This window comes from Corapipo altera, unplaced genomic scaffold (genome assembly GCF_003945725.1).
Source record: "Corapipo altera isolate COAL_440 unplaced genomic scaffold, ASM394572v1 75, whole genome shotgun sequence".
Taxonomy (NCBI): domain Eukaryota; kingdom Metazoa; phylum Chordata; class Aves; order Passeriformes; family Pipridae; genus Corapipo; species Corapipo altera.
Window position 1 is genome coordinate 14596499 of NW_020884887.1, and position 24828 is coordinate 14621326.

Below are 24828 nucleotides of genomic sequence, written 5' to 3' on the forward strand. Positions count from 1 at the left end.
TTAATTCTGCAGTAGTCAATTCAGTTTTATAATCTCTTTTTTGCAACTAAAAACTGATATATTTGCAAGGAGCTTAGTGTCTTGGATGGCAGCCCAGCGTGCTGGAGAGCTGCTCCAAGGAAGCTCGTCCGAGATCCCACACCTTTGAGCCGGGTCCTCCGCGATGCTTTCAGTTCCTAGAAGGCAAATGACTTCTGCTACTGCGCAGGGGAGGAAAGGAGGGAGGGGACAGGGAGGGGGACAGAGGGTGCTGGCTCTGTTAAAGCCATTATTTTGTACTCTGGATCATTTAACTTCATCCACAAGAAGGGGCACTCACTGTTCACGTTTTTCCCCCCTCTTTGGAAAGAATTTCCATCGCCGTACATCACATTGTTCCCAGTTTGCATCACACTCTAGGGTACTTCCCCAAAATAAAACTATCCTGCGATGGCCATGCTTCCCATGCTGCCAAGGGGTCCCTGGTGGCAGTTGAGGGCCAAAAATCCTTTTTTTTGTTTGCTTGTTTGCTTATTTTTGAATATTGAATCAGGCAGTTTGAAGCAATCCACAGAAAGCTCTTTTCCATCTCCTGTGCCAAGGGACACATGGAAGAAGATTCTCACATTTTTGAAGCCAAGTTGTACCAACAGGACACCACTCTCCATCCCAAACCAACAGCTCCTCAGCAGTCATCCAAGAATTGAATTCTTCCCAAATTATCATAGAACCATAGAATATCCTGAGTTGAAAGAGACCCATGAGGATCATCAAGTCCAACAGTTATGATGGGAACTGCACCTTAACTAAGAAAGACCTTACCCTGGAGCCTTCCAAAACTGTCTTAAAAGAAAAAAATTGGCATCAATGTCTGAATTTACTCAACATCTATCAGACAACGAAAATAATAAATGCAGCAAGGGTCCATAAACAGTACTGGGTTTAATTCGTATTTAAACATAAAGGACAATCTGAACTTAATTCCTGAGCTTGCAAAATTTGCAAACACAAAGTCTGATTTTTAAAAGCTGAAAGCATTTTCATTGGAGTTTTACAATGCACTACAGAGCTATACAAATAGCTGTTTCTCTTACTGTTTTTTCACTACTGAACAATAGGCTGGGATATGTCAGCTTCATCTTACACATGACTGTGTTGTGCCTTTTCTAATAATTCGTTAAATTGTATTTAAAAGCACTTTAAACATCCTTAATGCTACAGAGATAAATCTTCAGCAGCAATGAACACCCAAATACTTTTATGCTGTGTTACCTATATTATAATTAGCATGATCACCATTTACATCAAGGAGAAAAGAAAACCCACCCAGCCAAAGGAACCCTCTCCCTGCCTGCCTGCCCCCGATAGCTGTCGGGGCACATCTCCCCCTCCCTCTGCATTGTGCAGCAAACCCAACCCACCGCACATTTTGGCACGGATGCCATATTTTACAAGTACTGTAAACACCAGCTCAATAATGGGAACAAAATTCTATTTCCTTCTAGTTTTTGCCTTTAAGTGCAGATGACATCATCCCTGTGGCCGTGCCGCCAATGAGCGCGCCGGGGGTCCCGGGGGGCTGCAGAGCAGCCCTGCCCGCCCAGCCCCGGGCGGGGGGAAAACCTGACCTACTTCCACACCCCGGCTTTTGGGGCATCCCCCCCCCACCCCTTTCTGCTTTCATTCCTTTCTTTATTTATTTTAAACACATGCCTCTCTGCAGCCCCAGCTCCCTGCAGCACAAGGCTGTGTTTTTATAAATCGTCTGTTTAATGACAAATCTCAAAACCGGAACAACTCTGAGATGAAAAAATAAAAATCTGATACAAAGGCTTTGTAGTGATCACAATCAAAATACTTGTGAAGGGCTGCAGCACTGAGCAGAATCACAGTCAGAAAATCTCCAGTCACATTTTAAGGCAGAATCCAAGTTTTCAGAGAATCTCAAGGAAAAAGCAGTCTACAATCTCTGAATTAAAGGTGGTCTTTGTTCCTTAACACTGATTTATTTTCATGCTGAAATACCACTCCATACATTTCTCTGCATGGTTCCCTTTATCCTCCCATAATGCTACCTGAATCCTCCTGACTGTTAACCAAATCTGCCCATTCTAATTGTCTAAGAAGAGTAAGTCACTGAAAAATGGGATGTTTTTAAAACGATAGTAAGGCCTTCCATAATTTAAAGGCTAATTTAAACGCGTGTTCAGTTCAGCAGGATTAGAGCCCTCTCTCATTTAAAGACACCACAAATGCAAGTCCTGCACAGGCAGGGAGAACCCGCAGCCCCCAGCAGAAGGTACCCCAGGAACAGCATGACTTGATCAATGAGAGGGAGAAAAGCCCTTTGTGCAGCACGGGCGGGGAGGAGGGTGATGGTCTCCAAGGCATCGTGGCCCTGGCTGATGAGACAGGAGCCAGCAAGCCGAGGGGTCTGGGTCTGCAGGCTGGGCTTGAGGACTCCTGTCCTTTTGTCCTCAGAGCCAGGCGGCTGCTGACGCACTGTCCCTGCCACGCTGTCCCTGCCACGCTGTCCCCGCAGCGCTCAGCCACGAGCAGACACCTTCCCCTGCCACCCCCATTTTAGTCCAGCACCTCCAGTCACATCCTGACTCCAAGCCCATGGTGGGGGCTGGGGAAGGAGACTGGCTGCCCGGGAAGTGATCTGTCACTGCACACACTCGGGCAAAGATGTTTCAGGCTAAAATAATTCATTTTAATACAGTTTTGTGAGTGGGAATTGCCCAACGCAGCAGCATAATGCAGAAATATTTTAGCATTAAGGGCACCTTCATCGAGAGGTTATTTCCATAGATCTGAGTACTTTAAATCTTTTTGGACAGGCAGGCAATGGAGAGTGAGGGGTTCAGGAGGCAGAGCCAGCTGCAGCCCCTGCCATGCTGGCACAGCTGGCTGGATGTGGTGTCACTGCCATGCTGCTCCCAGTTCTCCCCACCACTGAACTCGAACACCATAAATGATTCACAGTACTGTCGTGGCAGGGATAAAGAAAAGAGAATACAACCCTCCACCACCCCATTCCTGACCCTTTTAGGAAGAGGAGGCAGGGAAAGCAGCACCCCGGGCTCCCCTTCCCCTCCAGGGTGACATTCCCTGGTGCCATCGCATCCCTATGTACATCGCTTTCCACAGGCTGCAGAAAAATCCTACCCAAAGATCTGTAGGACTCATAAGTAGTATGAAAACACGATCCATCCTAAGGGAAGGAGCGAGGGAGAGGAGGGGGGGAGTGGGAGAGGGAGGGCAGAGACTGTCATCATCCCTGAAGTGATGTAAGCTTCTAAATATAGCACCAGCAACACAGGAGGAACAATAAAAAGGCACCATGGATTGGATTTCTCCGTCGCTTTCGCACTACCCCGACCATCTTTTTTCAGCTGCCACGTTAAGCAGGGAAAGGTCATCTCCTACTTGCAGCGATTCAGATTTATATGGTTTATAATATTTTCTTAAACATGTTTATAAATTGCAGCTCTCCCCTGCAGCTCTGTCTCAGCACACACACTCTGCAGAGCCGGAGAGCATGATCTGCATGGCAAACAGGGACAGCAGTGGGGGGGAAGGGGGAAGCCCCCTCTGCTACAGACTCAAAGTTCCTTGCTAAGGTTTGAGCCGAGCTGATTCACACCACGCTCCTCCCTTCCTGCCTGCCATCTCATTTCAGCACAGGGTGGGGAAGTCTGGGAAGGTATGCAACCCAAAAATCCCTGGTGATGAAAAGGTAGGGATACCAACCATATAGGGTCAGTTTGTGGGATTGAATCCACCCAGAGACACTGAAAGGACAAAATCTCTAATATTCCACGTCAAAATTTTCCGAACACATTCAGAGTTTTGCTCACTAAACACACCCTCAATCTAGTCTCAAAACTGACATCACAGCCCAAACCTAACACAGACCTGGCCATGATTTCCTCATCTGCCACCAGCTTGGGAAGCCAGGAAAATGCAAAGCCTACCAAGATACACATTTTCTCATCTCCCAAAAGTTGATATGAAAGCCAATACAAAATACCGCTTTTTTCCCCCCATTTATTAAAATGTTAAATCTCAAGTTAAACCAAACAGATTAAGACTATTTAGGACAAAGTACCAGCACACCTCTCACAAGAAAAAAGGTCTCTTATTAAATGACCTTGAGAATAACGCATTAAGTTCACAGAAGACATTAAAAAAAAAATCATTAAAATGCCACTTCCAATATTTCTTCTGTCTTTTTTCTTGAGGATTAACACTAAACTGGACGCCTGCAAGCAGGAAGTGGGGAGGGATCTGACTCCTCCTACCAAATTTCAAAATTCCTCTCTAAGCAAGGGTGACTTTGAGCAGTCCACTCTCATTAATGGTCAGTGCATCCAGCTTGAAGAGCATATGTGACACGAGTACCATCACAGGCACAGCATCTCATGGACACTGCTGTCCCAGGAATAGTCCTGTGTCTGGAAGGAGTCCTACCCTGTGTCTGGAAGGAGTCCTGCCCCAACAGACTTGCCTGGGTTCGGGCATAACTTCACGCACAGACAGTTCCTGCTGTCCCTGGACCCCGGCTGGGACCAGCCTGGCTCAGCATCAGAGTGAACAGGGATAGTGAGGTGGGTGAGGCACTCAGGGTCTCCAGATCCCAAGATGCAGATGCCCAGGTCAGCCATGCTGGGGAAGCACAGTGCAGACCCTAGAGCAGCTCTGCAGGGCTCCCCTCATCAGGTGGAGCATCACAGTACCCTGATTCCCAAACTTTCTCATTTTCTGGTACAATCCAACCTAACGACCTTTAAAAATGGAAAGCTGAGTATGCTCTGAGAAATTTTTCCCCACCATCATTTGGGGTCCCTTCCTCCACTGAGGGCAAAACAGCAGGAAAAGCCCAGCTATTCTCAAGCAGTCTGAGAACTGATCTCAACAGATAAAGCAAGGGGGTGAGCGTGATGCCATACCTGCACACCACGATGACAAACCACAACTGCTAACCAGACTTGAAAGGAAACAAAAATAAAATCATAAAGACAACACAAGCATTGTGGCTACATTACCTCAAACTGAAAACTTCATCATATGAGAACAAGACTTAATACTCAGTGACAGAATGCAACTCTGCATTGCAAGAACACAGTAAGGATCAATGAGGAATTAAGACAGAGCAATGGTATTCAGTCAAGTATTTTATCTGTCAGACATATCCCTATTAAGAAAGATGCCACATATCAAATATAAAACTACAAATGCTGTTAAATGTCATTAGATAGCAATCGGTTCTATGCCAAAACCAAAGATACTCTTCTAGCTATTCTCTCGTACAGGCAGTTGTTTCCATGCCAGGTTTTTCCAAGGAAAACAGGGCATCCAAATGCTTGCATTATGTGCTGACATTTTCTGATGGTGATTTTTATTGGAAACTGCTCAGGATATTCCCAGTCTCTAAGCTGGTCCATGAGGCTTACAAAGAACACGTCTAAGTTGATGTGATTTTCCATATTCTAAATCAGAAATCCATTTTACCTTGAAAACAAAATTGAAGACAACACCACCACAGCCTTTTGAAGAAGTCCTTCAGCATTATATCACATTCAGTCCAACAACTCCAACTTACAACCTTACAATGCTAACATAAAAAAACAACTCTTCACACTTCTCTCTAAGGCAGGAGAAACCTAAACCCAAGTGAAAGGTTGAGTTGGCTACAAATGAGAATACAACCAGGCTGCTCCACTTGAGTAGAGCATATTGGACAGAAACAGCCCAGATGGAAGACAGGAAATAAAAACCAGCTCCAAGCACGCCACCATCTCCCTGCACACAGGCAACCAGCTTGCTGGCTGCTGCCCTGTCGGCTTCCTGCAAGAAGCCACCCAATATGTCATTTCAAGAGACTGAAACAATGTTAAAAACAAGGATCTGACAAAGAGCTGCAACTCGAACACAAGGTTTTTAAGTCTCCAAAAAGACTGAAACACCTGTCCCCAGTACAGAGCACTGTTCTACCACCAACCCCCGAGTGACATGATGCAGTCACGAGCACTGGGCAAAACCCCCACGCATTGTCTCAGCCTAGTTTGCCTAAGAGGCTGCTTATAAAGAATTAATGGCTTTGGAACTGCCACCCAGCCCCTCAGGGTCCATCAAAACAGAGATTAACTCCCTGATAATGCTTTATAAAAGATTTTCTCAGACATCTTCCAAGGAACTGAGTTAATTTCTACCATAGTGTAAATTTGTCAATGTGGTAAAAGGAGGAGGAAGGAACAGATAACTGGCTGTTGTGTGGAGAGTACAGTAATAACGACTTGAATTCTTGCTTGTTGGGGTGGTAATTTGCAAAATATTTAGAAGTTTCGAAAGGTTCTTCTGCCACAAGCTGGCACAAGAGTACATCCCTCCCACAGCATTGCCAGCACCAGCTCAGGTCAAGGTCTGAGCAGCTCTCCAGTTTGATGCCAGTTAATGGTGTCAGATTATTCCTCTGCGAAGGACAGACTGTGCTCAGGATCTGCTTCCAAACAGTTCCAGGCTTCCTGGTGAAAAGTGTTCAGTTGTACAAACACTGATGTGTTTGGACTGCAAGTAGGAAATAAATGTAAAAATATCCACAAGTTTTTCTTGAATTATCACAAACAAGTGCAGTTCTGCTGCTCTGCTTAGCAGGGGGAGGAAAACACACAAACCTGCTGCAGGACAGTGCCGGGGTCAGGAGGCCCATCATCACCCCAGCACATGAGGGGAGAGCAGCTGTACAACTCATCTTACTCGAGATGGAGAAAGGTTTAAAAATACAGTCTGTGAGACAGGAATCATGGAACAGGCTGGGAGGGACCTTAAAGCTCATCTTGTTCCACCCTTCTGCCACAGGCAGGGACACTTTCCACTAGATCAGGTTCCTCCAAGCCCTGTCCAACCTGGCCTTGAAGAGCAGGAAAGATGGGTAATGAGCTGTATTAGCAACCTCCCAGTGCAGCTCTCCCTAACAGCAACTCAGGACCTTGTTCCAGGACTGAAGCCTCAGCCTGGCAGGGCAGGACAGTGTGTGTCCATCTGTCCTGCAGCAGAATGATGTCACATCCCAACACGGTGGCATCATCCAGCACCACAGGCTCTCCCACAGGCCACGGGAAGGGCTGTACACTGCAGCCAGCAGCCAGATACAGTAAATACAGGTGCCTGCTTAAAATAAACCCCCCCTAGTTTCAGTCTGATGTAGTTTCATTTGTGCATCACTCTGAAATGCCGTTACACAGCTGCACATGTCACCTCCAAACTGAGGTGATTCCTGTAATTCACAGTTTATAAATAACCTGCTTGTCAAGTTTGTAAAGTCTTAAGGGAAACTCCCAAAAGTAAGTTTTGAAAACCGACTGTAAGTTTACAGATAAACTGGGACTGATGTTGCATTACGCTGTTAGTTTAAAAAAAAAAATAAAATTTTCATCTGAAAAACCCAGGTTTTCACCAAAGGGCAGTATTTTCATTAAGTATTTTTGTATTTTGTACCCAGCCTATTGAAGTCATTACTCGTTGGAAACTGCAGACACTCATTAATTGGTTTGGGAAACACCAGTGGCCTATGGAAATTCCTTGGAAGATTTTTAATGCACAGCACACTTTGAGGATTGGTGTTTTGCTAATGACCACCATAACCAGCGGCAGAATTTCAAGGAGCCCTTGACAGTAACACTGCTGACAAAACGAGCAGACAAAATCAATATGTAAAATAAAATATGAGCGAACATGCATTTGGCAATTCTCCCCTGGCTCCCAAAAGCAGAGGGAAGAGCCCGAGGGCAGCTCAGCAGAGCAGGGTGAGCTCAGGATGCCGAGCACAGGTTCCCATGATGGATGCCAGCAGGACCCTGCCAGAGGTTGTTTCCAGCTCCACCAGTGAAGCAGTAGAATCACAGAATCACAGAATTGTTAAGGCTGGGGAAGACCTCTGAGATCATCGAGTTCATCTGCCAGTGCAGCACCACCACAGCATTCACCATTAAGCCTTGTCCTCAAATGCCATATCCACATGTTTTTTGAACACTTCCAGGGATGGTGACTCCACCACTGCCCTATGCAGTCTACTCCAGTGCTTTATAACTCCTTCCATGAAGAAATTTTCAATAATATCCAATCTAAATTTTGCCTGGTGCAACCTGGTTTCCTCTCACCCCATCACTTGTTACCTGGAAGAAGAGGTCAATCCTCACCTGGCTATGAGCTCCTATTAGATAGCTGTAGAGAGTGAGAAGGTTCCCCTGAGCCTCCTTTTGTCCAGGCTGAGCCCCCCCCAGCTCCCTCAGCTGCTCCTCAGCCTTGTGCTCCAGACCCTTCCCCAGCTGTCTGGCATGGGAAAGACACCTCTACACCATTCATGCTTAAGCACTACCTAATTCACTGGCTCTTCCCCCACCCACAAAGCCCAGCCTAACAGTGATTTTCCCCCCAGAAAGGTGGGGGTTCCATCCCTGTGCCCCTCCTCTCCCCGCCAGACGGGGCGGATGCTGCATCCACACCCACGGCAAACCCACAGGGCCCACGCAGGAAGTGAACACGCTGCAGACACGGCCCCTTCTGATCACAGGGGCAAGGAAAACACTGAAAACGGCAGGAGTTCCGTGGAGCTGCAGCCAGTGTCAGCACCCACGGGGTCCTGTCCTGCAGGGTGCCTGGCTAAAGGAGGCACAGAGCTGCTCCTGAGCCCCTGTGGGCTGGGATCACACCCAGGCCACGCAAAACTGGAGATGGAGACTATGAAAAACCTGCTCTTGGACAAACAAGCTCAGGAAGAAGGAACCTGCAGTATCTCGTTGCATCACACGCCAAGATGACATCAATGTCTGTACCCTCTGAGGGCACTGCCAGACCCACAGATTCCAGCAAACCTAAATTCACCTTTGATTCATAGAATCCCACAATGGCTTTAAGTTGGAAAGGACCTTAAAGACCATCCAGTCCCAAGGTTCCTGCCATGGGCAGGGACACCCTCCACTAGCCCAGGTTGCTCCAAGCCCTGTCCAACCTGGCCTTGGACACTTCCAGGGATCCAGGGGCAGCCACAGCTTCTCTGGGCAACCTGTGCCAGGGCCTCCCCACTCGCCCAGGGAAGGATTCCTTCCAATATCCCAACTAACCCCGCCCTCTGTCAGTGGGAAGCCATTCCTCCTTCTCCTGTCCCTCCATCCCTTCTCCAAAGTCCCTCTCCAGCTCTCCTGGAGCCCCTTTAGGCACTGGAAGGTGCTCTAAGGTCTCCATGGAGCCTTCTCCTCTCCAAGCTGAACAATCCCAACTCTCTCAGCCTGTCATTAGTCAATGAAGTTAAAATTCTGTCGAGCATTTTTTAAAAGTATCAAAAAGAGGAAGTATGGCCATAAACTCAGTAAAAACCAATGAGCTGCAAAGAGAACCATCCTCCAGCTCAAGCAGCACTGATTTCAGCCACTCACAGATCAGCCACAGCCTCACTAAAATTAACTGATATTCCAAATAAACAGAAGCCAGCAATGCTGTGCCCAGGTTTGGCAAGAGGTAGCTGGAGACATGTTTTAAGTCGGTCTTAGTTGGTTTAGATCAATAAAAGGGACCATTTCAGCAAATTTACCTGTTAGTTAAAAATAGATTATAAGAGACCCACAGTGTTTCACAGCATTTAAAAAAGGAAAGGATTAGTAATGGTAAAGCACCTAATGGGTTTGATCCAGTATATTGAAATGTGACTTAATTCCCTCCAATTGTGAGATCCCCCATGCTACCTCCAGCCTCTGACAGGATTACATTAAGTAATGATCAAAGAACAAGAAACCTGCCACTCAAGCAGTCTGCAGTGACAGACTTCTCTGAAGATAAATGCTTCTACAAGGCTCCAGGACAATTTTTACATGATGCAAATATTAAGATACTGCTCGTAAAATGCAGTATTATAATAAATCTTTTAAACCTCATCATCCTCTTACAGGAGTTTAAAAAGAAGAACCCTGCATCTCTAAGAAAATGGATTACTAGTAAAGTTTGGTATCAATTTCTTTATTCTGCTCTACAATGAACTAACAAGTTTAAAAATTCAGTATGTTGTCACAACTCTACAGAAATAGGCATTACATCATACGTACACTATTTTTAGAGATACAAATAATCTCCATTTTAAAAAATATCACTGAGAGAACTGTCAAAAATATATGTGGGTAATAAATACGCAGAATAACAGAATGGTTTGGGTTGGCAGAGACCTTAAAGATCATCTCACTCCAGCCCCACTGCCTTGGGCAGGGACACCTTTCACCAATCCCAGGTTGCTCCTGGAAGCCCTGGAGTCCACAGGATGGGGAGTCCACAACCTCAGATTACTGACCACAGTCATTAATTAGAAAAAAAGATTTGAGTTTACAGGTTTGAGAATCGCACAGAAATTTGTATCAAATTCTTAAACCCCGTTCGGTTTTGAACACTGTATGAATTATAAATGCAAAACTTACTATATCTCAGGTTTTATTTTGTACTTGTGAAGATAAATCCTTGAACCATTTACTTTTCTATTACTTGATCCAAGATCAAAACAACAATTTAGTTCTCTGGTGCTTTATAAAAATTACCATTAAAATATTTTCTTTAAAGCTCTGTCATAAAGTTATCTGCTGTTAGTCTGTCTGCAGATTTTTAAGCTCCTGCTGCATGGGCACAGAAGTTGGGATACAGTTTAACAGAGATGATCACAATTACTTTCTTCTTTTGTAATTAAAACCCACAGTTGCATTATTGATTGGGTTGAGAACTAGACTAAGAATAGAAGTGACTCAATATTTATCTCCGTTGTGATGACCCCAGCTCCTGGATGCTTATCACCACAAAGAAATGCAATCAAGCTAACAGATCAGATCTGAAGCAAGAGCAGGCAGAATTAACACCAGTGGCACATTTCTTCCTAATCTGTTCATTTGGAGCAAGAGCTTTTGCCAAATGTGTCCAGCCCCACCTTCCCTCCCCCACTCAGGACACCCCTGCAGGGCTGATGTGTGAGATGCACAGTTATAAGTGACAAAAATGAAGAAGTCCAGAAATGCCCAGGGATGAAGAGATGGGATGGAATTACAGGGATGCTCAGACCTGCCCCAGGCACACAGAGCTCAGGGCTGTCACCCTCCCAGACAGAGCCCCCTCCTCCAACCCTCCCTGGTAGCATCACTGCTTGGGATCCTGAAAAAGGATTTGCCAAACACACATTTATCCTCAGATCTGTCTGGTTTGCTGTGCTGCAGAAGGGAAAAAAATCCCAGCACCAGCAGAACATCAACACAACCATGGAGCAGCCTGGAGGGGCAGGAGAGCCCAGGCACCAGGAGAGAAGGGCTGGCACTGCCCACAGTGGCACTGCACAGACAGAGTCACATCACTGGGGAGACAGAAACAGAAATACAAACCTGCTCGGTTTGAGGGAGAAGAGAGAGCACTGCCAGCATGTGCTCACTGTGTTTTACTTGGAAGAAAAAAAAAACAATCCAATGACAAAATCCTAACCAACTTCAAAAACTTACTCTGCAGACAACCAGTGCTCTTGTGAGACAACACAGCTATGAACCACAAAAATTTAGTAAAGGCATCTAAATGGCAACTCCTTCACCAAAGAAGCCAATCACATTATCCCTTTTTACCTTTTTAACAGTAGTCCAATCAGCTGAGGGGGGGAAAGAAATTTAAGATACGAAGATATACAGTTAAACTAAGCCCTAGAACTCTCTTAATTAAGAAGCATAAAAGGAAAGAGCTTCAAGGATGGTAACAATAATTTAAAATATTATTTAAAGTATCTGCATAGAAATTTTGGTTTCATGGCCAGTCAGGTCTTTCTACAGAACAAGTTCCAGCACTAACAAGCAGGGACTTCCATGTGAGGAGTAGGTGTAAGCTCATGTCACAACCCAACAGGGGATGTTTTATAAAACATATATTAACCTTAATCATAAATATAATCACAGTATATTTAATGTGCAGAGATTTACATTCTAAGGAGTTAATGCAGATTGCATGGATAATTCTCCTTAAAAGCAAACACAAGAAATCCTCTATTTAAGGAAATATTCTGAGCTGAGTTAAAGCAATACTGAATTTCAGTACCTGTAGGATCTGAGTTTTCTTCAGAAAGCAGAAAACTACTTGTGTGTGAGAGATTAGGCACGTAAAAACTTAAATGGTGCCATGCTGAGTACTCCAACATCAACCATGGGAGCCCAGCTGGAGTCCCTGCAGAGGCTGGAAAGCTCTGAGCCCTCCCTGAGCACACAGGGCTCACAAAAGGTCCATCAGGACACATTCAGCATCTGTCACAGAGCACTCAGCAACAGGCTGGACAGGGAAACACAACTCTGTGCTCATTCATTAACATTATGCCAGAGAGGAAATCTGCTGCAGAGTTTGTAAACAGTTTTCCCACTCTGGCAGAAACGTTTTTGCAAGTTCCTGTCAAATGGAAGTTTCGCTCAAAAACCCTCTTCCTTATCCTGCTTCCCTGCCTGTGGGAGGGGGTTGCAACTACATGATCTTTAAGGTCCCTTCCAATTCAAGCCATGCTATGATTCTGCCATTCTCTCGTGGGCTACATCAAGGGTTACACTATAAAACCTGTTTGTCAAGGCCTCTGGGAACCAACAGCCATGTATGAGCAGGCTTATCCAGGCAGGAGTTAAACCCAGGCACAGAACTAACCATACCTCAGAAAAAGTCATTATCTTACCAGTAATGGAAAAATATAGGCACCCAATTTTTATTTACTTGTCACACAGGCAGTTTGGTTATCACATTTTTATTCTGAATCATCTGTTGAGTTACAAGTTACTTTTTGCTACCCTGAGTACTGTGAGTATGACACTTTCCAATTAGGAGCTCACAGTCTACAAAGCAAGGACTGGTATTTCAATTCAGGCTGCTAAAAACCCAGCAGCTTCCAGATTTGCTAGCAGAGAGGTGGTTGTTTACTCCTTGCCACTTAGCACTCACTGATCCAGGAAAACACTTAGCAGCATTAACAGGACTCTTCTTATATATTCCTAATTAACTGACATTAAAGCAGATTTAGGAATGTGCTGTTTGATTTCCATCAAATGCTGATATATATATATATATATATATATACACACATTCACAGATCTGAAGAAGCCACCAGGTTTGCAACAAGCAAGCGTAGGTGCAGGCCCACGGGTGCTCCACATCATTGATAACAAGGAAATAATTCAACACGAAGAAAAACAAATCCACAAGAAGAAAAATCCTAATGAGGACATCATTTGTTGACTCATCACAGTCCCTTGAATGTACCACACCAGGTCCTTGCAGCAATAACTGATAACCTCTGAAATCATTCACAAAGCTGTGTGACTTGGTCTTTCTCAGACCCAAGATGCCAAGTCCCTTGTCACGCACCCCTCTGGGTAAACACCACAGGTGGCATCAGCTGTTCCTGGGATTCTCCTCCTCTTAGCACTGAAATCTGAGAGTTATTATCTGTGTGCTTATTGACTGTCACAAAACCAAAGAGACAGAGATAGATTCTGTCATACGCAGACTGGAATTTAATTCCTAATAAAGCCTTATGCTGGCCTGCCCAGAGCGTGAGGGTCCAACATCTCATTTCTTCAATAACTAATTCAATGGCTTACTAATGATAAAATCCAACACATGTGACAGTTCTAGAAATGAGATGGCAGAGAGTGTTAAACTTCAAGCAGCATATTCTCTTCCTGTCACAGACATATTATTGCTGTGCAAGACCTAAAATCACCACCTGCAACCCAACCACTACCAACATACAGGAAAACCAGCAGTTTATATAAGTTATAAATTCATATCTGAAGCACATATCAGATATTTTGAAGTGTATCAACTGAGAGAGGCTTTGTATCTTTTGGGGAGATGAAAAGGAAGACGGGGAAAAAGGGGAGAAATTGAATTTGTTTTTCCTTTTCTGTGCACAAAGACCACTCAAGGTTGGTACTTCATCATTAGTACTGGTTTTCACCTTTGATTTTCAAAGCAAATCAAAGTATCCAGAACAATTATTTTCAATTAAATAATTTGTCTAGATCAGATGTATATCCTGCCACCAAGCAGGAAGTTTGCATGTGAAGAATAATGGTAAAGAGAGAAACCTTCACATAAGCATTGTGGTCATGAAACCACAGCGGTACAAGCCTTCAACACAGTGCAGTTTACAGTCTGAGCTGTTATTTAAGACCAGTAAATTAGCTGCTGTTACTCTTTTTGATGCTTGAACTACCACTATTCTACTTTCAAGCAAGTAAACACGACCAAGTACGACAGTGTTAATGCTGTATTGAACTGCATCTGTGATTAACTCAGCTCTAAATCACAGTTCAAATTTACTAAGGAAAGAAAAGAAACCTACATCCTACATCCAACAATTCCTACATCTTACCAAAAGAACTCCATGTAAAACCAAAAAAACCAAGAATGATCATTTCTCTGTCCAGTGAGCATGTCAAGTTTTATTTATAGTGCTCGACCAAAGATCCCTAAACCAAAAAATCCCAATGTATTTTCTAACTAGTGCCTGAACTTCACTTCCACCTACGGTGTTGAAATCCAAACCACTCCACTGCTCCCCAGCAAAGAGCGGCCTCGGAAAAGACGAGCATGGACTGCTCCACTTCACCAGTTGTGCCAGCAAAAGATGCCAGGCAGCCAGGCAGAGCACACGATGCCAAGGAGCCAGGCAGGGCAGAGCAGACTCACCGACACGTAGCTGCTGCTGTCCACGTTGTCCGTGATGGTCTGGCGCTCGCCCCGCTGGTTGATCTTCCTGTACCTCCGGCGGGACTGCCGCAGAGGGACCTCTCTTTGCAAGATGTTTTCCTCATTGTCTTTGGAGTTCTCCACCTGAAAGACACGTTCGGGTTCCTGGTTAAACATCCAGTTCTTCCATAGCACCGAGAGCCGGTGGAGCCGTAGGAAGCTCATGGGGAAGGAGCAAACATAAGTTCAGGGCAGTTAAACCCTTCTGGGGAAAACGGCCGCGGGCGTTTCGGAGAACCTCGGCTGCAGGTCTCAGAACTGCTCATTACAATGAGCCGGAGGCCACAGTTTCCTTCCAGGAAACAGTGTTTTTTAAAAAAAAAAAAAAAAAGTAAAAAAGGCCCACGTATCCTCTAAAAAATGTCACTCATCAGTAGAAACCCGTCTGCACCCACATGTATCACACAACACAAGTTACACACACTGCTCATTTCAAGTGTATCTTCAACACAGAACTCACCATTTCTTTGTGTATTTACAACCTGGCAAAGAGACTGAATTACATCCCATTTTTATTAGTGTAATTTTTAAAAGCATAAAACTTTTTTCTAGTAACAGTCACAGCTAAACAACTTTAAATATTCCAGTTTTTTATAAATAGCTGCTCCATCTATGTCATACTGCTTTCTAATCACTTCCAGCAGATTATGAAGAAATAACTGGAACTTGGTTCATATCTTAATGTTAAATATTATTTGTGACTAAACATTAAAAATTAGGTAAATTTATCTTGTTAGTAAAAGCCAACATGAAACCTTTTATCTCACTAGTTACAATTTTTTTTTTCTATAAAAAGCAGTCTCATCCTTTCCCATTTCCTTTTGATGTTTTGGAAAAATATCTCCCAGCAGGAAGCAGAGCAGACATGCATGCAAATAGCTGCAGTGGGCAAGAAGCCTCTCTACAGTGTATTTACTATATTGAGGGTTTTACTGTCCTCAATAGCTTATTTTTATTTTTTTCTGTCTCCAATTTTCACTTGAAAATCCTAAACATTGAGACTTTACTACTGGAACAGGAGATGTGATCTCACACAGCCCTCACTTCACATACTCGGGTAAATTATCTCAAAATTAAAATTCAAAGGGTATAAAGGAATGTAACCCAGACAGACTTAACAGACAGGAACAGGAAAGCAACCAAACTACCTAAACCATCACAAAAGCAAGATCACATCTACTTTCTACATAATTTTTTCCAAACAGCTAAGTCTGTCTGAGGTCAGAGGAAGGTGCAAGCAGCTGGGTTTGTCTTGTAGGTTATTTTTTATTCCGTAGAGAAAAAGAGACATTAACAACACAGGTTAAAGATCTAACAGTTAGAAGAGTGAAGCTCACACCACAGTACTGCAGAAAAAAAGAAATCAGAAAAGCCAAGTTCCTCCCACAAGAGACACCCACACTTTTCACCAGAAAAGGTGAAACACAGGCCAATGACCAAAGCTGTCCAGTTGCAGCACTGCTGTAAGCAAGATGGAACAAGGGAGTAAAAATACAAGGTAGGCAGGCAGAAACACAAAAAGAAATAAAAACCCCTTTTGATCAGGCCATTTATTATCATCAAAAAATGTAGTGAGATGCTCTATACAGAAGCCTTTCTTCACTTAGCATAAAATACAGATTTTAGTTAGCAGTAATGGTACTCTCAAGTTATACAGAAGGCTTCCCAAGGTCAGGAAGTTTGGGTTGGTACTCATCAAATAACCAAAATTGTGCTTGGTTAATTTTTAATGCATTATCCTTTTTTCTCTGCGTTCAGTCTTACAAGATCAGAGAAACTAAAATGAGCAGTGAGCTTCTGCAACAGAAGAGACTAACCTGGACCTGCTGAGGAGGCTGGATAAACTCTTCCAAAACTGATGACTCTCATTATTCAGAAGCCCCAAACTAACAGATATTTCTAAGACCCAAGTAAAACAAACACTCAGTGAAAGGGGAAATTCTTTTTCTTCCACAGTTCTAACTGAAAACTAAGAAGTGAGCATAAATAAATTATTTGTTAGCACCAAGGCAAAACAAACAAGTGCTGAAAATTGAGAAACTGAGACCACCTGCTTCCTTCAGTTAGTGCACTGCTGTTGACAAAAACAACATGAAAATCAGACACCAGGAAAGACCTGCACACCACAGAGCTCCCAGGTGAGGACCACCAGCACCAACAGTATTTTGAGTCCAGCTGACCATCAGGTTGGGTGCCCTCAATCAGCCCTGATTTCAACTGGTTAAAACTAAAAATTTCTGTTAGCAGAGAGGTGTCATCCTCCTCACCCACCCCCCAGCTGGATGAACACCCCTACAGAGGAATTTGGGGAGAACAGGTCCAGGCTGCAACCAGGCTTCCAGGTCAGATGGAAACACTGCCCTGCAGACTGCTTCTCATTATTTCAGTTCCAATATAGAATCATGGAATTGTTAAGGCTGGAAAAGGCCTCTAAGATCATTAAGTTCAACCATTAACCCAGCACTGCCAAGTCCACCACTAAACCATGGCCCCAAGTGCCACGTCTACACGTCTGTTAAATCCCTCCAGGAATGGTGATTCCACCTGGGCAGCTGTGCCAGGGCTTGACAACCTTTCCCATGAAAAAAATTTTCCCAATATCCAACCTGACCCTCCCCTGGCACAAACTGGGGCTGTTCCCTCTCCTCCTGTCCCTTGTTCCCTGGGAGCAGAGCCCGACCCCCCCCAGCTCCCCCCTCCTGCCAGGGAGTTGCAGAGCCAGAAGGTCCCCCCTGAGCCTCCTTTTCAGGAGGATGCTCCCATATCCCCAGGTTCACCCATGGCACTGGCTGCCACACAGAAAAAACTGAGGACTGTCCCCAGTTTCACTCTGCAGCCCAAGCCAGCAGTGAAACATTTTCCACCTCTAAACCCCACACTGCTCTTCTGGAATCTCACACTCAGATCTGAAGAAAGTGAAAGCACCAAGGAACAGAAAGGACACTTCAGTACACCAAGATATGCTGCAATTCCAGGCCATTTTCTTAAGTGATAAATGGGCCTATTATTAATTCAATAGATTGCTCAGTCTCCAAAAATATGAGTTACAATGCCCATTCACACACTATCTGTTATCCTCATTAACTTAAGCTGACCACATTTTATGGCCTTTAAAATGGGTCAGTTCCCAGAGGATTCCCACTACAAAACTGATTTACATTCTAAAGTAAGAGCAGAGAGGAAAAAAAAAATTTAAAAAAATCAGTCACCAGCAGGGAATGATGGTGTTCTTTAACTCCGTTAAAGGAGCCAACTAATTATTTTGCTTGAAGATAAATATTCATTATGTATTAAACCTCATTATTATGTTGCAAATTAAAAATGAGAGAAAATAAAAGAATTAAGATAAATTAATAAGAATTGATCAGGGAAATGAAACTCAAGTACACCTTGTGTCAGTGCAGATCATTAGCAAGGTGCACACCACCACACTGGTGCTTTTTTCTCACGCTGTTTGAAGTACAACTCAGAAAATACAGTTAACAGCACCTTTGGCTACATTTACCTATAAAACATGAACATAAAAATAATGAAGAAACAACTCTGTACTTTTAATTCTCTGATCTTCCCACAGGAAAAATATACTGAAGTTCCAGAGAAGGATGTAAGATACTTTTAAGCATCTCTATACTCTCGTTGACATTTAACTACAATTACTGATAATTCAAGAGATTTAAAATACAGTGAACAACTGTCTGGGCTGCACATTTGTCTCCAGGAACACCCAGTAGCTTTTGAAGTTGCTGACATGGCCAGTGCTGGCTTCTCCAGCTACTGTGATCCTGTGTTCCTCTGAAAACACTCAGCACAGTTGTAGCTACTCAAGTTACACACACAACACTAGTTCCTCCATAAAATATTTTAATAAAGCCAGTTTCTGGTAGCACACACTTGCACAGAAGCATCTTCCTGTATTTATTTTTATTTTACAATGGTGATGTGACCAAAGAAGGATGTAGGTATTTCTTCAGAATTTCATATTATATTTTGCCTATGAAATATTTCACGTAATCTTGCAAATGCACTTGTAGTGAGTGAGTCACCAGCACCCTCCACTAGCCCAGGCTGCTCCAAGCCCTGTCCAACCTGGCCATGGGCACTTCCAGGGATGGGGCAGCCACAGCTTCTCTGGGAAATCATTCCAGGGCCTCCCCACCCTCACTGTAAAGAATATCTTCCTAATATCTAATAATAAATATGACTGGGTGAGTGTTTGTCATTCTGTGCTACAAGGTGCCAGGAGCGTTGAGGTGAAAGGCTCAGCTCAGCCCAGACACTGCACTGAGCACCCCAAATCCCAGGGAACACTCAGCACCCCAAATCCTGGACAGCAGCAATTTAAGCAGTAGCAATGCACAGCAGCAAAGGCAAACAAGAGTGCCCGGGGCATTCCCATGACACGGCTGCACACACTGTCACCCTGTGCCATCACTGTGACACCCTGTGTCACACTGTCCTGTGCCATCCCTCAAGGCACAAATCTCCCCCCAGAACTCCAGCTTTGAGAAGAGACTGGGTAATTGGGGATAAAATAAATGAACTGTTTCACTCCAGAGGATGGAGACAGGCTTCTTGCACTCTTAAGCTGCACTTCATGGCAGACTGCAGCTTCAAGTGTGTGCTGCAGCAAAGAGCATATTACTGATGGTATCAGAGCCATGAGCAGAGTCAGACTGACACTGCACAAAGGACAGCAAGTGTACTTGGTACAGGACACCACTGACATCCCCACTGGTCTGTACTGTGAGACACAAACTTCCTACAGGAGCTGAATACTCACAGACTCAGTGAGAGACACTGTCAAATATTAGTTTTAATGTTACCATATCTAGATCTAAGGCAGCCAAATCAATAGCAGTCTGGAGATCTGAGACTGATTAACAGACACGTGGCTTCTCAGCACAACAAACAGTTTTGTTCCAGCTCCATTAACAACAACCAAGATGAAAGTTAAAGGAGATCTCCCCGTGTCCCCAGGCACAGCACTGGGGCACAATGTCAGGCTGCACTACGGAAAAGCAATCCTAATATTCCAGCTGTTGACAGCATGTGCACATCAACCTGGAAAGGACTGAGCTACTCTCTATAAGCAACACTCTGTGTTATCATCTGTATGTGCACCTGGCAGTTTTGTGAAGAAGTAGAAGGAACCCTGGGCATTAAGGTTGGTGACAACTAAGCTGAAAACTTTTATCCTTCAAGCTTGGCTAAGCACACTCATGTTTCTTCTGCTGCCTACGAGCCTTCACACTGTGTGGCACTGCAAAGGCTTGGAGGAAGGAGGCTTTTCCTCCCAGACACGGTCACTAAAAGCAATGAAATGGGAGATGGGGGTGTAAATAAAATATTCAGGATAGAAGGCTGTCATTGCCTGACTCAGGAATGCTCAACTCAGCCGTGACTGTTAGGCTTTTGAAACTCAAGTAAGCATAATTTTAGAAAGAATGACCTAATCATCATCATCATTTACACATCTAGATTAAATTTACATAGCTACTGCTGTTACGAGAGCAGCCATAGGTATAATTGAAATCAAGGCAATTTTGCTGCAATTTTATAGAATACTTTACAATAAGCTTTCTGCTGTAAAAGAGAAAGAATTTGCTGAAACCAGCAATAGATTTAAATACATATGAGAAAAAATCTGTCTTACCACAATCATTTCTGAAGGCTCCAATATGATACATTCGCATCCTCGCTTTCCTCCAGACTGCTTGCCAAAACTAGAGTGGGATGGGGAAAAAGCAAACAAAAAAGAATGAGATGAACAGCTATTTTACCTTTTCAGTAACCAAAATAATTGGCAATGGTGCACGTTGTTAAAAAAAAAAAAAGGACAAAAAAAATTGATGAAAACTATTGTGTGAAAAATTCCAACCAGATAGTATCATTATCATAATTTTTTAATTTATTCAGCACTGCTCATCATGGTCTGCTACATAATGCCTAAATATAAAGAATGTTCTTTTGTAAAATCCATTATGACTTGCAGATACTCAAAATCACTTATAATACATTTCAGTTCTGACAAGAAAACATTAGTAAATTTTAATTAAACATTAAATAGGCTTTGTAAAAACAAATATACGTAAATTCCAAGGACTCCAAAATACTACTTCACACGCAGCATTTTTAACAAGAGTTCCCTCAACTCCAGGTCACCTTCTCATCCTCCCAGGAAAGGGAAGGACAGAGAATCTCTTCTCTAACACTGGGCCTTAACTTGTGACCTCTGTCTTTGTGTTGCTTACTGTGCCATCACAAGGTGATGGTATCACCGTGATGAGCTCTCTTTAAGAAGTGTGAAAAACCACAAATGCCACAAAGTGTGATGGGCAGTGTAACACAGCACCTCAGGAGAGCAGCTAAAGGCAACCTGATGTGCTTCAGCTCATCAGCTTTAATAGACAACTTCCTTCAGGACACCCACCAGAGGTGGCTTCAGGGAATCACCTCTGGAGGAGGCACCGTGCCAGCAGAGCTGAGCTGGACACTGCTGGGGACACGGGGTGTGTCACAGACCAGTGACCTCTGAACTCACTCCATCTGTGCCTGCAGTGGCACCAGCCATTGAGAATACCTGGCTGCACATATTGAGTTTGTCCTCACTCCAGGCCGCTGGCCTGAGGTGGGTTTGCTCGACCCACCCTCTCCCTGAGCCCCCAGGAAAGCGATGCCAGGCCCGTGTCCCATGGAACAACCCCCGTGAGGAGCAGAGGGGTGGCTGGAGTGGCAGCCCTGCATTAGCAGTTCAGCAGTTGTAGCTGCTGTTACAAACTCAGGCTGTCAACATCAATCACGTTTTAACACCTACCAGCAGGTGAGACAACCGAAGAATCAGTTAACGCAAAGCAGGGATTAATGTGTGAATTACAAGGAAGTTCAGACAAGTGTGGAGACAAATCCTTAAAAAGTGGGTCGGCTCCATCTGCTTTCACTGAGGTTATGCTTGGAAAGTACATCTGAAACTCCAGCCACACAAGATTTGAGCCATGGTCACCTTGAGCCATGGCAAAGATCTGTGAAACACCACCTTGGACAAAACATTTAAAAGACTCGTGCTAATAAACTGTGTGTCAGGGGAGCACTCCCAAACTTCTGCAGGATACGTTGCTCTTACAGGGAAAGAACTAAACTAGACTAAAGCTGAAGGAGGGAATGTTTAGACATTAGGAAGATATTCTTTACAATGAAGGTGGAGAGGCCCTGGCACAGGTTGCCCAGAGAAGCTGTGCACTCCTGGAAGTGTCCAAGGCCAGGTTGGACAGGGCTTGGAGCAGCCTGGGACATGGAAGGTGTCCCTGCCCATGGCAGGGGGTGGAAAAAGATGAGCTTTAAGGTCCCTCCCAACCCAAGCCATTCTGTGATTCTATGAAACTGTGAAGTTACCCAAGTTACATCAGAATATTCCAACAAATCAGTGTAATCCCATGAGGATAAAGAATTACAATTAACAAGGGCACAGCAGCTTGCACCGTCGAGTTTTGATTTTGCTAATGGTCTACTGAAGAAGAAAAAAAAAATATTTAAATTACATGATTGCCATGGAGTGATAAACGACAACTAAAATTTTCTCACTCAGACCAGGGAAGCACAGGTTTCACACAGAAAACTGGCATTTTCACACATCTATACTAAGAAACTCAGAGCTAAAATTTTCATGCCTTCTTTCATGCTTTTTCCACACAGCATGTGATCCAGGCATGACAGTCTTGTGTATTTGCAATACATAAAAAGAATGGCTGAACTACTCTCATTATTATAAAAAAGTTAATTCAGTTCAGAAAATACAGAAATGTCATTTTTAATGTCAGCTCCAACTTCAAGGTGAACTGAAATTCCATGTTAGGATTTCTTCACAAACCAAAGAGTAAAGTGAGACCAACTTTGCTACGGGATCATTTACAGTTGCAAAAAAAAAAAAAAAAAGAAAAAAAAAAAAGGAAAAAAAGTTACAAACAGTTGCAATTCTACTCCTTACAACAGAAAGCTAAACATAAGTGATTTTTTCCCCCCAAAACTAAAATTCTAAAGGAATTGTGTGCAACTGGAAGTTTCAAATTTTGCAGCTTTTTAAAAACAGAAATAATCATCATCGGGTTTATCACAAAACAGATTATTGCTACTATTGCTGTGTCTCCTGTAGTTAGGAAAAGGCTCCGATTTCCTGCTGCAGGTTGTTCAAGTACAGTGTTGTTGTTGTGTAACAACAATTTATCAAACTCCACGAGGTTGGGGAAGGGTTGTTTTCCTTTTTGTTTTGCTTTACATAAACACATTCCTGAAATTCAGCAACTGTCCAGCTCCCCTCTGCTCACTTTTGCAGCACTTGCTAATTAAGTAATGGCAGCAAACACTAAGGAGGAAGAGAAGAGTGCTTGGAACAAAGGTCACACTCTTGGCACCATCATTTCTGCTCCATCAGGCACTTTACAACAACCAAACACTCGGAAAAGGATTAAGTTCCAAAGACAAAACCCACCCTGCTAATCCTAAACTACTCACATTAACAAGTCAATAGGTCAAGTTTAATTATTTCCTGGAGCACATCATGGATGGTTTATCGATTATTCCTCAGCAGAGCTCCTTCCAAAGGAGGAGGCAGCATATGGTTTCTCCCCAGCCATAACCACCACTATGTCTTAAAAATATCCATTTTTAACATTCTTAATTAACATATGCAACATGTTTTAGAAACATAGATTTTAACGTTCTTAATGACTTATTCCATATTTTTCTCTGGAGTACAAATGTTTAGCTTCTCTATTAGTTAAGAGGTTTGCTGACATCAATAGACTTCACTAATCTGCCAGTTATAATCCAGGCCTCAGAAAAACGTTCATTCCCAATTAATTGGAAATGGAAAAGATTCAGTTGAACAAAGCTTTGCAAGGGGAGGAGATAAAACCCATTTGGGAAACAAGAGCAAATGCTGACTTTCTGTGACAACAAATTACTTGGAGGTCTTCAGTCGGCCACTGAAGACCCACCCAAACCTAAAATATGCTGGTTTTCAAAGGTGAGGGGTCTGGAAAGTACATCTAATTCTGGAAGAGGTGGGGCAATCTTATCTTTTGGTACTAAAAGACCTCGGTGTTGTTTGCAGGAGCTGTCACTCCTCACTCTTTCTGCTCACCCAGCTCAGCACCAACAGCCCACCACGTTCCCAGGGGGCCATGGCCATGGATGGCACTTCCCAGGGCCAGCTTTGCACCCTGGGCAGGTTGGATCTGAGCAGCCCATTCCAGCTGGGCTTCAGCACCTCTGCTTCCAAACCATCACAGCACCCTCCCCAACCACATCCCTAAACACCAAGTCCTCTTCATGTCACATGGCAAGACACACAAAAAAAAAAAAAATCAGGAAAGCCTCATTAAGGTACAGCATGTGACACTCACTTCAGTGCTTTCAAGCAGGGAGCAGGAAAAATAATCCAATTAAAAATTTAAATTAATACTGAAAGTGTGAGAAAACATGAAACTAATGTAAATTAAGCTCTACTTACAATAAAAACTATGTCAAAGGGGATACTACCACTGGTATAACTGTTAAAATTTTAAATGATCCAATTAATTTAATCGGTATTGTTAAAATATGTGTGATTTAAATAAGTCTTAAATTTAACATCATTATTCTATAGCCTCCCACTGCTGGAAGCCCAGAAAAAGTCAGTGCTATAAAACTACATCACAATTTTTTTTATTTATAATTTTATTATACACTCCTGCAACTTAATATTCATCTATTACATCTGCACCATTAATTTTCAGCCATTCACTCACTGCCCTGCAACACTGTCATGGGAAAAAAATGTCTTCCACATACCAAAGGCAGCTTTGTTTATCCTTGATTTATGGACGCCTCATTTGCAAGAAACCTTGTTTTCCTCCTGATTCACCACCACTCATAATTAAAAATGCTTAAAGAGTTGCATCATGTGAGAAAGGAATGTAAGTTAAACTGGCATGATATCCTATAGCAACCACTAATGGGTGTGCAGGCCATGGGATCAGACTGGAGCTGTTATAACAACCCTTATTTTTACAAAGCAAACTA

The 24828-nt window shown here is 43.5% G+C and overlaps 1 protein-coding gene across 7 annotated transcripts in view; it reads right to left on the reverse strand.

The window, feature by feature from the left end:
- The window catches only part of RAPGEF6 (Rap guanine nucleotide exchange factor 6), a 117131-nt gene that overhangs the window by 60715 nt on the left and 31588 nt on the right, over positions 1 to 24828 (reverse strand). For all 7 annotated transcript variants that reach the window (XR_003527610.1, XR_003527608.1, XM_027643095.1 and 4 more), the window contains exons 5-6: positions 20426 to 20495; positions 14713 to 14856 (exon numbers count right to left, since the gene is read on the reverse strand). Coding sequence is in view for 5 of the 7 variants with exons in the window: in XM_027643095.1 (XP_027498896.1) it covers positions 14713 to 14856; positions 20426 to 20495 (214 nt within the window). In the remaining 2 variants the exon portion in view is untranslated. The remainder of the gene's footprint in view (positions 1 to 14712; positions 14857 to 20425; positions 20496 to 24828) is intronic.